General features: G+C 52.5%; 1 protein-coding gene across 1 annotated transcript in view; it reads left to right on the forward strand.

Moving 5' to 3' along the window:
• CFAP46 (cilia and flagella associated protein 46) overlaps positions 1–15112 on the forward strand; it is a 1558477-nt gene that overhangs the window by 203725 nt on the left and 1339640 nt on the right. The window contains exon 6 of the mRNA XM_086922533.1: positions 12939–13103. Coding sequence (XP_086778659.1) covers positions 12939–13103 — 165 coding nt within the window. The remainder of the gene's footprint in view (positions 1–12938; positions 13104–15112) is intronic.

A 15112-nucleotide genomic window follows, 5' to 3' on the forward strand; every position in this document is an offset into this window, starting at 1 on the left:
CTGGGGACCTTGACAAGGACGGGGGCTGGGGGCCCCAGAGAGAGAGGAGGAGGCAGCACAGAGCACTGCTCGGGACCCTGACAAGGACGGGGGCTGGGTGCCCCAGAGAAAGAGGAGGCAACGTAGAGCACTGCTGGGGACCTTGACAAGGACGGGGGCTGGGGGCCCCAGAGAGAGAGCAGGAGGCAGCACCGAGCACTGCTCGGGACCCTGACAAAGACAGGGGCCGGGGGCCCCGGAGAGAGAGGCAGGGCCGGACTGGGAACCAGAACCGGCCCTGGCAAAGTGCTCGGCCGGCCCCCCTCCCCCCCTCCGGGAGGAGAGGGGAGGGGGGAGAGGTGCGACCGCGCTCTATGACAGGGCCGGTTTTCGGCCGTTTTTGTTACAGGGCCGTTTTTGCAGCATAACGGCCCTGTAACAAAAACGGCCCCAGGGACCCAAAACCGGCCCCCAACCATGCGGCCCACAGGGGAATTGCCCGGTGCCCTCAACGGCCAGTCCGGGCCTGGAGAGAGGAGGCAGCACAGAGCACTGCTCAGGACCCTGACAAGGACAGGGGGAGGTGAGGCTGGGGGCCCCAGAGAGAGAGGAGGCAGCACAGAGCACTGCTCGGGACCCTGACAAGGACGGGTGGAAGGGGCCCCAGAGAGAGAGCAGGAGGCAGCACCGAGCACTGCTCGGGACCCTGACAAAGACAGGGGCTGGGGCCCCAGAGAGAGAGGAGGCAGCACAGAGCACTGCTCAGGACCCTGACAAGGACGGGGGCCCCAGAGAGAGGAGGCAGCACAGAGCACTGCTCGGGACCCTGACAAGGACGGTGGTGGGGGCCCCAGAGAGAGAGCAGGAGGCAGCACAGAGTACTGCTTGGGACCCTGACAAGGACTGGGGCTGGGGGCCCCAGAGAAAGAGGAGGCAGCACAGAGCACTGCTCAGGACCCTGACAAGGACGGGGGGAGGTGAGGCTGGGGGCCCCTGAGAGAGAGGAGGCAGCACTGAGCACTGCTCGGGACCCTGACAAGGATGGGGGTGGGGGCCCAAGAGAGAGAGCAGGAGGCAGCACAGAGCACTGCTCGAGACCCTGACAAGGGTGGGAGTGGGGGCCCTCAGAGAGAGAGGAGGCTGCACAGAGTACTGCTCGGGACCCTGACAAGGATGGGGGTGGGGGCCCCAGAGAGAGAGCAGGAGACAGCACAGAGCACTGCTCGGGACCCTGACAAGGGTGGGAGTGGGGGCCCCCAGAGAGAGAGGAGGCAGCACAGAGCACTGCTCGGGACCCTCACAAGTACTGGGGTGGGGGCCCCAGAGAGCAAGCAGGAGGCAGCACAGAGCATTGCTTTGGACCCTGACAAGGGTGTGAGTGGTGGGCCCCCAGAGAGAGCATTCTCCATAGCAAAGCTCACATGAGAAGCGTTGAGGCAGCAAAATGGCGCCCTGAGGTAAGCACTCTTGTTAGAAGCACCATGTAAGTGTCCGCAGGGGGGGCATGGGGGGGCCGAGAAGGGTGCAAGGCATAGGGGAGAAGAGCGCAAGGCAGAGGGGAGAAGGGTGCAAGGCAGAGGGGAGACGGGTGCAAGGCAGAAGGGAGAAGGGTGCAAGGTAGAGAGGAGAAGGGTGCAAGGTAGAGAGGAGAAGGGTGCAAGGTAGAGAGGAGAAGGGTGCAAGGTAGAGAGGAGAAGAGAGAGAGAGAAGAGAGAGAGAAGGGAGAGTAGAGAGAGAATGGAGAGGGAGTAGAGAGAGTGAGAGACAGTGGAGAGAGAGACAGTGGAGAGAGAGCCAGTGGAGAGAGAGAGAGAGTGGAGAGAGAGTAGATAGAGTGGAGAGAGAGTAGAGAGAGTGGAGAGAGAGTAGAGAGAGAGAAGGGAGTGTGTGAGAGGCAGTGGAGAGAGAGACAGTGGAGAGAGAGTGGAGAGAGAGTGGAGAAAGTGAGAGAGTGAGACAGTGGATGGAGAGACAGTGGAGGGAGAGACAGTGGAGGGAGAGACAGTGGAGAGAGAGACAGTGGAGATAGAGTGGACAGAGTTGAGAGACAGAATGAAGAGCGAGAGATAGAGTGGAGAGAGAGTAGAGACTGACTGACTCAGAGTCTGAATACTGACTGACGGAGAGACTGACTGGCTGAGAAACTGACAGAGAGAGAGAGAGACCGAATGACAAACAGACTGACAGAGAGAGAGAGAAACTGACAGACTGACTGACTGAAAGACTGACTGAGAGAGACTGAATGACAGAGAGAAAGAGACTGACTGACAGAGAGAGAGACTGACTCATTGAGAGAGAGAGAGAGAGAGAGAGAGAGAGAGAGAGAGGGAGAGAAAGAGAGAGAGAGAGAGAGAGAGAGTCTATGATGGAATTGGGGTCAAAGTGTGCATGAAGCTATGCAATGCCTCTTAAGATTGCTATTGTCTACTAATAAAAATGTATTATCAAAATGTGCTCTTTGTAGTTAGATCTGCTTTTGAAATACTGCATTGTCGCTTTGTCTACTGTTTTAAAAAGGAAACTAGAAGGAGCAGTGGATGCACTTTTGTCAAAACTGAACGATGAGTGGGCCCGATGTTGTATATCATGACAGGAGTCTGCATCAGGAAACCCACCTAAAATTGGGCAAACTTCCATGACGTACTGATGGCAGGGACCCTGTAATGAATGGAGCACCACCTATGATAGCCTGCTGCAGACTAAGCCCAACCTTTAACTCCACCATCCATTGTTACTTATAATGGCTGTATTGGTGACAGTGCCGTAACAATCGCCCCGCATCCCCTGCAGTATGGCGGGTCGCTGGCCTGAGAGCTCTAGACTGGCATGGAGGATGGGAGGGGGGCCCCTCCATGTAGTTTGCAGGGGGGCCCCCTCAAGTTTCGTTACGCCACTGGTCAAGACAACTTTAAGCCGCCTGTCCCTTGACTGGGGAAGTAAGACTATGAAAATGAAGCTGAATTGAAAGACGCCAAACATTAGTGCTTAGTGACTTAAGGCCCGATGTAGGTCGACATTTACCGACCAGTAAGTGGCTTTTCTGGATGTAGGGGGCCTATTTTACCGAATCGGTAAATTTACCGAATCGGTAAAATACCGAATCGGTATATTTACCGATTCGGTAAATCTACATGTAGGTGGGACTCTTCTGAGTCCCAAAGGCCCTTTAGAATCTGTATTTTACCACCCAATCCTATTGGGTGGTAAAATACCGAATACAGGTGTGCATGCACATCTGTGCATGCACACCTGTGCAATGTGACACACAGACGTGCCCTAAGGCATGGGTACTCACAAACTTTCTCTTGGGGGCCAAAATTATAGTGTGGTTTGTGTCCGAGGGCCGCACCGGTGGGGGCGGGGTCAGTGGGGAAGGGGGCGGGGCTAGAGCAACAAAAAAAACTCTGACCATGAGGTTGATCACAGGTCCCTGCAGCGGACGCCTTCTTCCACTGAGCCACCAGACCCGGCATACACACATCTCTCTCTCTCTCTCTCTCTCTGTCTCTCTCTCTCTCTGTCTCTGTCTCTCTCTCTCTCTCTCTCTGTCTCCCTCCTTCTCTCTAGCTCTCTCTCTCTCCCTCCCTCTGTCTCCCTCCCTGTCTCACTCCCTGTCTCCATCCCTCTCCCTCTCTGTCTCCCTCTCCCTTCCTCTGTTTCCCCCTGCCTTCCTCTGTCCCCCACTGACTCCATCTGTCTCTCCCTGACTTCCTCTGTCTCCCCCTCCCTTCCTCTGTCTCCCCCTCCCTTCCTCTGTCTCCCCCTCCCTTCCTCTGTCTCCCCTCCCTTCCTCTGTCTCCCCCTCCCTTCCTCTGACTCCCTCTGTCTTCCTCTCTCCCTCTCCCTCCCTCCGTCTCCCTCCCTCCGCCTGTCTCCCTCTGCCTGTCTCCCTCTGCCTCCCTCCCTCTGCCTGCCTCCCTCTGCCTGCCTCCCTCTGCCTGCCTCCCTCTGCCTGCCTCCCTCTGCCTCCCTCCCTCTGCCTCCCTCCCACTGTCTCCCTCCCACTGTCTCCCTCCCTCTGTCTGCCTCTCCCTCTCTCTCGGTCTCCCTCCCTCTGTGTCCATATGCCTGTCTCCCTCCCTCTGTTTCCAGATGCCTGTCTCCCTCCCTCTATCTCCTTCCCTCTGTCTCCCTTCCTCTTTCTCCCTTCTCCCTCTGTCTCCCTTCTCCCTCCGTCTGTCTCCTTCCATCTGCCTTCCACTGTCTGTCTTCCACTGTCTGTCTCCTTCCATCTGTCTCCCACGTCTGTCTCCCTCTTTCTGTCTCCCCCCCCCACTGTCTGTCGCCCTCCCTCTCTGTCTCCCTCTCTGTCTCCCTCTGGCTGTCTCCCTCCCTCTGGCTGTCTCCCTCCCTCTAGCTGTCTCCCTCCCTCTGGCTGTCTCCCTCTTTCTGGTTGTCTCCCTCTTTCTGGTTGTCTCCCTCTTTCTGGTTGTCTCCCTCTTTCTGGCTGTCTCCCTCTTTCTGGCTGTCTCCCTCTTTCTGGCTGTCTCCCTCTTTCTGGCTGTCTCCCTCTTTCTGGCTGTCTCCCTCCTGTCTGTCTCCCTCCCTCTGTCTCACTTTCTGTCTCCCTCTCCCCGTCTCCCTTCTTCTCCCTGTCTTCCTCTGTCTGTCTCCCTCGTGCCTCTGTCTCCCTCCCTCTTTCTGGCTGTCTCCCTCTTTCAGGCTGTCTCCCTCCCTCTGGCTGTCTCCCTCCCTCTGGCTGTCTCCCTCCCTCTGGCTGTCTCCCTCTTTCTGGTTGTCTCCCTCTTTCTGGTTGTCTCCCTCTTTCTGGCTGTCTCCCTCTTTCTGGCTGTCTCCCTCTTTCTGGCTGTCTCCCTCCATCTGTCTCCCTCCCTCTGTCTCCCTCCCTGTCTCCCTCTCTGTCTCCCTCTCCCCATCTCCCTCCTTCTCCCTGTCTTCCTCTGTCTGTCTCCCTCCTGCCTCTGTCTCCCTCCCTCTTTCTGGCTGTCTCCCTCCCTCTGGCTGTCTCCCTCCCTCTGGCTGTCTCCCTCCCTCTGGCTGTCTCCCTCCCTTTGGCTGTCTCCCTCCCTCTGGCTGTCTCCCTCCCTCCCTCCCTTTGGCTGTCTCCCTCCCTTTGGCTGTCTCCATCCCTCTGGCTGTCTCCCTGGCTGTCTCCCTCCCTCTGGCTGTCTCCCTCCCTCTGGCTGTCCCCCTCCCTCTGGCTGTCTCCCTCCCTCTGGCTGTCTCCCTCCCTCTGGCTGTCTCCCTCCCTCTGGCTGTCTCCCTCCCTCTGGCTGTCTCCCTCCCTCTGGCTGTCTCCCTCCCTCTGGCTGTCTCCCTCTTTCTGGCTGTCTCCCTCTTTCTGGCTGTCTCCCTCCTGTCTGTTTCCCTCCCTCTGTCCAGGCCCGGACTGGCCGTTGTGGTCACCGGGCAATCCCCCGGTGGGCCGCACGGGTGGGGGCCGGTTTGGGGCCCCTGGGGGCCGTTTTTGTTACAGGCCCGTTTTTGCAGCATAGCTGCAAAAACGGCCCTGTAACAAAATCGGCCGAAAACCGGCACTTGCAAAGAGCGCAGCCGGCCCCCCCTCCCCCCGGGTGGAGGGGAGGGGGGGCCGGCCGAGCACTTTGCCAGGGCCGGTTTTGGTTCCCAGTCCGGCCCTGCCTCTGTCTCACTCTCTGTCTCCCTCTCCCCGTCTCCCTTCTTCTCCCTGTCTTCCTCTGTCTGTCTCCCTCGTGCCTCTGTCTCCCTCCCTCTTTCTGGCTGTCTCCCTCTTTCTGGCTGTCTCCCTCTTTCTGGCTGTCTCCCTCTTTCTGGCTGTCTCCCTCCCTCTGGCTGTCTCCCTCCCTCTGGCTGTCTCCCTCCCTCTGGCTGTCTCCCTCCCTCTGGCTGTCTCCCTCCCTCTGGCTGTCTCCCTCTTTCTGGCTGTCTCCCTCCCTCTGGCTGTCTCCCTCTTTCTGGCTGTCTCCCTCTTTCTGGCTGTCTCCCTCTTTCTGGCTGTCCCCCTCTTTCTGGCTGTCTCCCTCTTTCTGGCTGTCTCCCTCTTTCTGGCTGTCTCCCTCCTGTCTGTCACCCTCCCTCTGTCTCACTCTCTGTCTCCCTCTCCCTCCCTCTCCCCGTCTCCCTCCTTCTCCCTGTCTTCCTCTGTCTGTCTCCCTCCCTCTTTCTGGCTGTCTCCCTCCCTCTTTCTGGCTGTCTCCCTCCCTCTGGCTGTCTCCCTCCCTCTGGCTGTCTCCCTCCCTCTGGCTGTCTCCCTCCCTCTGGCTGTCTCCCTCTTTCTGGCTGTCTCCCTCTTTCTGGCTGTCTCCCTCCCTCTGGCTGTCTCCCTCTTTCTGGCTGTCTCCCTCTTTCTGGCTGTCTCCCTCCTGTCTGTCACCCTCCCTCTGTCTCACTCTCTGTCTCCCTTTCCCTCCCTCTCCCCTTCTCCCTCCTTCACCCTGTCTTCCTCTGTCTGTCTCCCTCCCTCTTTCTGGCTGTCTCCCTCCCTCTTTCTGGCTGTCTCCCTCCCTCTGGCTGTCTCCCTCCCTCTGGCTGTCTCCCTCCCTCTGGCTGTCTCCCTCTTTCTGGTTGTCTCCCTCTTTCTGGTTGTCTCCCTCTTTCTGGCTGTCTCCCTCTTTCTGGCTGTCTCCCTCTTTCTGGCTGTCTCCCTCTTTCTGGCTGTCTCCCTCCTGTCTGTCTCCCTCCCTCTGTCTCACTTTCTGTCTCCCTCTCCCCGTCTCCCTTCTTCTCCCTGTCTTCCTCTGTCTGTCTCCCTCGTGCCTCTGTCTCCCTCCCTCTTTCTGGCTGTCTCCCTCTTTCAGGCTGTCTCCCTCCCTCGGGCTGTCTCCCTCCCTCTGGCTGTCTCCCTCCCTCTGGCTGTCTCCCTCCCTCTGGCTGTCTCCCTCTTTCTGGTTGTCTCCCTCTTTCTGGTTGTCTCCCTCTTTCTGGCTGTCTCCCTCTTTCTGGCTGTCTCCCTCTTTCTGGCTGTCTCCCTCCCTCTGTCTCCCTCTCTGTCTCCCTCTCTGTCTCCCTCTCCCCATCTCCCTCCTTCTCCCTGTCTTCCTCTGTCTGTCTCCCTCCTGCCTCTGTCTCCCTCCCTCTTTCTGGCTGTCTCCCTCCCTCTGGCTGTCTCCCTCCCTCTGGCTGTCTCCCTCCCTCTGGCTGTCTCCCTCCCTCTGGCTGTCTCCCTCCCTCTGGCTGTCTCCCTCTTTCTGGCTGTCTCCCTCTTTCTGGCTGTCTCCCTCCTGTCTGTCTCCCTCCCTCTGTCCAGGCCCGGACTGGCCGTTGTGGTCACCGGGCAATCCCCCGGTGGGCCGCACGGGTGGGGGCCGGTTTTGGGCCCCTAGGGGCCGTTTTTGTTACAGGCCCGTTTTTGCAGCATAGCTGCAAAAACGGCCCTGTAACAAAATCGGCCGAAAACCGGCACTTGCAAAGAGCGCGGCCGGCCCCCCCTCCACCCGGGTGGAGGGGAGGGGGGGCCGGCCGAGCACTTTGCCAGGGCCGGTTTTGGTTCCCAGTCCGGCCCTGCCTCTGTCTCACTCTCTGTCTCCCTCTCCCCGTCTCCCTTCTTCTCCCTGTCTTCCTCTGTCTGTCTCCCTCGTGCCTCTGTCTCCCTCCCTCTTTCTGGCTGTCTCCCTCTTTCTGGCTGTCTCCCTCTTTCTGGCTGTCTCCCTCTTTCTGGCTGTCTCCCTCCCTCTGGCTGTCTCCCTCCCTCTGGCTGTCTCCCTCTTTCTGGCTGTCTCCCTCCCTCTGGCTGTCTCCCTATTTCTGGCTGTCTCCCTCTTTCTGGCTGTCCCCCTCTTTCTGGCTGTCTCCCTCTTTCTGGCTGTCTCCCTCCTGTCTGTCACCCTCCCTCTGTCTCACTCTCTGTCTCCCTCTCCCTCCCTCTCCCCGTCTCCCTCCTTCTCCCTGTCTTCCTCTGTCTGTCTCCCTCCCTCTTTCTGGCTGTCTCCCTCCCTCTTTCTGGCTGTCTCCCTCCCTCTGGCTGTCTCCCTCCCTCTGGCTGTCTCCCTCCCTCTGGCTGTCTCCCTCTCTCTGGCTGTCTCCCTCTTTCTGGCTGTCTCCCTCTTTCTGGCTGTCTCCCTCCCTCTGGCGGTCTCCCTCTTTCTGGCTGTCTCCCTCCTGTCTGTCACCCTCCCTCTGTCTCACTCTCTGTCTCCCTCTCTCTCCCTCCCTCTCCCTCCCTCTCCCTCCCACTGTCTGTCTCCCTCCCTCTGTCTGTCTGTCTCTCTCTCTGTCTCCTTCTCCCCCCCTTTCCCTCCCCCTCTGTCTCCCTCCCCTTTTCCTCCCTCCCAGTGCCCCAGCACATTTATCTGTGAGGGGCTGCCATTACCATAATTCCCTTAAACGGGAGTGCCTGCATCTTGTTCATTGTGACACCAGGGCTGAGAAACGTTGCCTGTTTTTAAAACAATGTGGTTTCTAAAGACACTGCCCTAAGCACTAGCGCTGCTTGTCTGAAGTACCGCAATACTTTGGCACCTTCAATTGCTTACCTGCATTGGACGGAGTTGTCCCAATACTCCTGCACTGCAGGAATTGCCAGCAATAACTTAATTACTCGAACCGAAGCACACCAGCGGTTCAACATGTGCTGACTACAGGCAAGTTTGGAATGCATCTACATAACTCAGAAACCTTTTGGATTTGAACACCAGACGGTGTTCCTGGATTCTGCACTTGCTGCTGCTCTCATATTTAATGGAACAAGCCCCGGTGTTACAGTCTCCTTTCCCTCCCCCCCTCTCCCTTTGTCTCCGTCCCACTACCTCCGTCACCCTCTTCACCTCACCCTGCTGTGTGTCAGCCCGGGCTGAGACAGCCTCCTGCCACTCACAGCCCCACCCGAGCACTTCACAAGACCATTTGTATGGTAATGAGGCCTTGCTGTATTTAACCTCTTTTTAGACCCCTGCAGCTCCACTGTGACTGTCATTGGAATCACCCGGCGGCCGGCCCCCACAGAGCAGCAGAGTCTCATAGACTGGCGCGGCTGCAACCAGCAGTGTTTGAAGACACAATGACATTTTTTTTTTAATACACGGGTGCGATGTCTGGAAGGCCGGCGGGCCGCCAGGGAAGGCTTGCCGGGCCGCAGCTGGCCCGCGGGCCGTACTATGAGTACCCATGCCCTAAGGGCATGTCTGTGTGCCACATGGCACACAAGTCCGGAATTGGGGTGCTAGAGGGTGTCAAAGTGACACCCCCTGCACCCTTGCAACAATCGGAATTTACCGAATCGGTAAATACCGATTCGGTATTCCACATTGATTCCTATGGGCTTCAAGGCCCATAGGAATCAATGGGGGATACCGATTCGGTATTTACAGAATCGGTAAATACCGAATCTTAACGATTCGGTATTTACCGAATCTGAAATACCTACATCCCCCCCCCCTCCATTTTACCACTGCTTAAATACCGAATCGGTATGATTCGGTATTTAAGAAGTGGTAAAATGAATTTACCTACATCGGGCCCCTAGATGGCTAAAAATAATATTTGCTAAATGCAAGTTCCTGATTTTTATTTACGAATCCGGATTTAAACTGAAATTTCTTATTTGTAAAGTGCACTTGTGAATGTGGATAGCAGCCAGGATGGCAGAATTGTTGTTTTAACAAGTTCAAGTTCAGAGACAGCTTTGCTGTCAATCCAAGGACGGAGGTGCACGGCCAGTTGCATTCAGAAGTTACACATAGTGGCTTGTGGGTTTGCATGCAGTGTTGTACCTTGGAAATGCATGCAAATTTACTCTTGTAAGTATCTCTCAAATGTGAGAGAAGGAAGGGATCACCCAGGGCTTTAAGTGGGCCGGGTTTGTCCGGGTCTGAGCACCAGCAGTTTTTTAAAGGAGGCCTCGAAACGGGTCTCTATCGGGCTCTGTTTGTCGCCGCAGTCAGGCAAAAAGTGCCCGGGCACAAAACTTAGCCCAATAGAGACCCGTTTGGAGACAGCAAGCACATCGATGTGCACTGCTCACACTGCTCACTTCTCACTAGTGGAGAAGTTGCAGCATGACGTCATGCCAGGTGAACGTTGCAGGGGAAGGGAAATCCTTTAAAGAGAGTCATTTTCTCTCTGGATTTCCCTTCTCTTTTTGAAACTCAGGAGCAGCAACATTGTCGTAGTGTCACCAGGGCTTTAAGTGGAAGCTTAATCAATACTATTTACAAGCCATAGTTGCTGCCTATTTATCGTATGCAACTAACAACCATTGACAAAGCCAATAGTCCTGACTTCTTATAGGTATGTTTCTTATATCATATGTGTGGATGCAATGATAGAAACAGCAAAATACAAGTCGGGTGGCACACTATGCGAAGCACAGATTTTTAGGTGTTAAGCCACGCCCTTAATTACATATGGCCACGCCCCTTTGAGAGACCCCCCAGTTTTTTCATCCTACTTAAAGCCCTGGGATCACTGCCATAAATCACCCAGTGTAATGTGAGAGCGGAGCCCCGCCCCCTTCCTCTGCACTGTGTGCTGCGGAGGAGGAGGTGGGGAGGGGGGTAAGTCTGGGTGGTTTAGCACAAACACACCAGCAGGTCGTGGAGAGACGAGACACCTTCCTGAGTGCGTCCCTGCAGACGTGCACGGTTCGTACAGGGAAGCGGCTCACGAGAGCTGGCCCAGCCGGCTGCTGTCTTATGTCACACACATCGCGGGGCACAGAGTCCTAGGTCTCTCCTTTCTGCTGGGGCACAGAGAGCCCTCCCGACCTTATGTGCACACTCCCCATGCACAAGACGCTGGTGCACAAAGAGCCATCCCGATCTGCTGGTGCTCACTCCACGCTCAGAAGAAGCTAGTGCACAAATAACCTTCCCTGCCTGCTTCTGCACACAGTCTAATGCATGACGAACTTGCACAAAAGCCATTCTGATCTGCTGCACACCACAGCGCCATTAAGCAGTGACGGGGTGGGTGTAGGAACGAGTTAATGAATGCTGTGCGCTCATGTTGTTATTGAAAGTGGGCGCCCACCTGCCTGCAGCAAGAGAAAATCAATAAAGAAAATAGTGCTCTTCGGCTAAAAAAGACGTGCCGTGCAACAACCGAAGTAAAGGGCTCAGTCACCATGGGAGGTTTTAAATGAAGACATGGCGGTACTAAGGAGGGACTAACTAGCCTCTTTACGAATCAGACGCCAGCACTTACGAAGGTCACTGACACAAGGGAATGACAAATATGGGTGCAGTGTGGACGGAGCTTCTATTACATACTCCACTACAAGTCTCCCAGAGCAGCGCATGCGCGCTGACTCTAGGCTCGACCTAAAACTATAAACTGCACATCTGACTCTCGCACTTTCTCATCCACTGCACTACTAAGTTCTATAACTCGGTAACCGCACCTCAGTGATCATCATGCCAACATGGAAAATTCCCACATAGGATCACAAAATAAAGACCACACCTTTCTAACCACACACCCTACATGGATTAGCTTGCTAACCGAGTAGGTAAGTGCTTCAATGCCCCCACAAAAGGGTATTAAGCATTGTATAAATGCTGCAATACAAATATTTTATTACATCATGCCTACTTTTTCTACATTCACACGATAGGACCTTGAAATGCCTTAGTTCAGGGTACAAAAATCTCTCCTGACCAACTATACATTTTCTCCATGTAATAATAACCTATGCTACATATATGATTTACCACTTAGTTCATTAATATAGCATTGCCATCTGGGATGAGGGGAGTCCATGATTGTTTCATGTTCAAAAGCTATCACTTCTAAAACTTCCTCTCAATGAAGTGATATAATCTGGTGTATATGCTTCTGCACGCAGGTGAAATAAATACTGTGATTTTTTGGGGGGATTTTTTTAAAGATTCTATTATGTGTTTGTATGACTTTTGCGTCACTATTTGTATTATTTGCTAGTCTTTTCGCATGCAAGGAAGGAGCCACAGACATATGCTTGACCCCTGCTCAGCTGTCCCTGTTCATTTATTAGCCTCGTTTACAACAAACAAATATGGCCACTACAGGGGTGAGGTATTATTTTTTTTAATGGGATACATTCCAAGCGGAGTTTTAAGTCTTACATGCATTGTACCATAAAATTAGCACTTCATTTTAAATTTCTCCCATTGTATCATTAAATTAAAGCATCGTGTTTCAGGGACTTCTTTTTTTTTAAATCAAGCACCTCTTGGAAGTTCTCCTTGGGCACAAATCGGAGCAAGGAACTTAATGTTACATTTCTCCCATTATTTAATTAAAATGTAATGAAAAGACATGTAAAATTATGTTCCTGGTTCCGGTTGGTGGCCAGGAACAACTTGCAAGGTCCATTATTTCTTTAAAAATAAGATGCCTGTGAAAAGCTGCTTTAATTTAATGATTAAATTAAAACAGTGTTTCAAATTGATTTTTTGTTTAAATCAATAAAGTATCACTCGCGTTTTAGAAGCCTCGAAGAAAGGATTACACAGGCATAATTTTATTCTTTTTTATTTTTACATAAAGTTCTTCTTGGCCACAAACCTGATGCCTGTCTGGTTGAGCCTAGGGTGGAAAGTGCTGCCTCTCCTGCGCTGGGGTATGTAGAGACAATGATGCCTTTGAGGCTGCCACTCCGGTCGCCAAGTCGCGCAGGATTGGTTTGTATGATGGCTGCTAAGCACAGACATAAGGCCTGAAAAGGCCTAAAAAATAAACAAAATTACAATGATAGGGTATTAAAGTGGAAGGCAGGCCGCAAGAAACTGATGGTGTCGGTGAGCTACCGGTAGCTCATGATCGACCAGTTGTAGACACCTGGCTTAGAATAAACTGAAAAGCCTCTAATATCTGGAGGAAACTCTAATTACGAGATACAGCTCTCATGATAGATTTCCACTACCACTGGTATAGTTTTGTGGAGGAAAGTCAGCTGGCAGGTTCTACTCTGTAGTTAGAGTCTCCTTCACAAATTGGAGGATGTTCAGTTCCCTCAAGATTCTAAATAACAACCTGAGATATAGTGAGTCTTGCAGATCTATATACACACTGCCATACGATAACTGTACACTTTTGTTTTTCAGGTACCATTTTCTGATTTACAATGCATCGGTCCTATTCTGGCAGATAGCCAACCAATTTTTAAAACCTGGGTATCGTCACCTTCTCATTCCTGGTTTGACTGACATTTTAAAAGCCTTGGAGTATGTTAAAGAGCAAGAAAGTGATTGGAGGGCAGAGCTCATGCTGTAAGTATATTTCTATATATTTGAAACTCCTAGAGATGCACTATATGTTACAAAAGGTAGTTGACTGCAGCTTGGTGAACACCATTTGCTTGTACCACAGGTATCAATTGCTATTGTGTTGTGTTTTTGTTTTGCTACAAGAGCTTCTAAAAATCCTGGAGCAGTACCACAAATGAAAAATGGGCATAAGGTGTGGTGTTTGCATGAAAGTCATTAGAGGACGAGGGAACAGGAGTCAGACTGGACGTACGGAGGTGTAGCTTCCAAGGGAGGGAGCTATTTACTTATCTTTAGAAAATCAAAATCAGTTGGGTACAAAATAACATCTGGTCATTTCACAGAAAAATCAAAAAACACTGACGCGAAAGCTTTGGGAACGCAGAACCTAAAATAGAGTTGTTCAAATGTACGAAGTGTAAAGCATGTAAACATGGTCTGAACAGGAAAGCGCTTGTCCCAAGCAACCAATGCAAAACAGGGTCCCTAGTTACGTTTTACAATGAGAATGTGTTAAGAGGTAGAACGTCGGACTCCGCGAATTTCCAACATTTCTGTTATTCACACGCCACAGTAGCTGCACAGGCAGTGCCAGCTCACCTGTCACCTCCAGGGCGCCCAAATACAACAACGTGCCATGGGACATATGTCGGAAGTACGATTAACAAACCCAGAGTACGTATTCTGCAACATCACTGTTCAATAAATAAATAAAAAGAAAATCTGGATTTTCTCATGTCTGCATGAACATTTCAACAATGACAAAATGGCAGCACAAAATATTGAAGGTATTATTGTATAGACCATGTGCTAAAACTAAAAAGAGGAGGGAAACAGGAGTTGATGGAGTTTAGAGTTCAGGGGCCTAACACACATCCCTGCAGCCCCAGGGGCATAAAGGGGCCCCCAGCACTTCAAGGGTGCCCATTTAGCACAAGATCAATCAATATCTGTAAGATATGGGTGTCTCGGGGACCCCTCATCACGTTCTTCTGGGGGGGGGGGGGGGGGGGGGGGGACGACGACGACACATCATATTGCGTTATGCCACAGTTAGAGTTACACTACATTATGAATCTAGATTTTGTTTAGCCCAAAGGAGAACTTAGAGCGCCTAGGCTGAATCACTGAAACTATTAAATAAAATAAATGCTCCACAATGTAACACTGTAAAATCAGTTTCAAACTAGATACAGCTTATGCAGAACATGAGAACTTATGAGGAACATCTTTCTCACAAAGAATTTCATGAAGAGTTTCTCAAAGACTGTGGTATGAGAATATTTGCAATATGTGAATCATCCAACATATGGCAGAGTGGAGTAACAATTATTGTAACTGCAAGTATTATGAAAATTCAGGAACGCTTTAGTTGTGTTAATCAAATAACAGCTAAAGCTATATGACAGACAAGAGGAATGTAAATAGGAATGTAATTTCCTCTGCGTCTTCGCTAAACCCTGCACACTAACCACAACCCTAAGCAAGATTATGCACCCAACCCTGTGTCAAACGAAAACTATTATTTTGCTAGTCATACCTATGGCCAGGCCTATGCCTCCATGGGCTTCCAGCTCATGCTGCATTACCGAAAGGCTGTGCACAAAATTGTTTGGGCATATGAGTGGTTCAAAGGCCAGTCCCTATGCTCAACTGTGCATGCAAGAAACCCCTACTGCATATGACCTTGAACCCGTGCACAGCAGGGATTGGCCAAAGAGGCTGGCCCAAAGGCAGGCTTTGCACCCAACCCTCTGTAGCCTGCTGACCCATGCTGAGCGTAGTCTTCAGCCCTTCCCAGTAGGTTGTTGCCATCTGGTCTATTGCCAGGCAATGCACCCAACACTCCACAAGTTTTCGACCTTGCCTATGGCCAGACCCTGAACCAGTTCCTGGATCAACAAGGCACACTGTCCATGGTCTTTGCATTGCATATTAGTTCTGTGATTGTTTTTCCTTATTTTTTTCAGGATGTGAATAAAAAAACACAGGAATCATATTTTTCAAAAATA

The sequence above is a fragment of the Lissotriton vulgaris genome, chromosome 5 (genome assembly GCF_964263255.1).
Source record: "Lissotriton vulgaris chromosome 5, aLisVul1.2, whole genome shotgun sequence".
NCBI lineage: Eukaryota > Metazoa > Chordata > Amphibia > Caudata > Salamandridae > Lissotriton > Lissotriton vulgaris.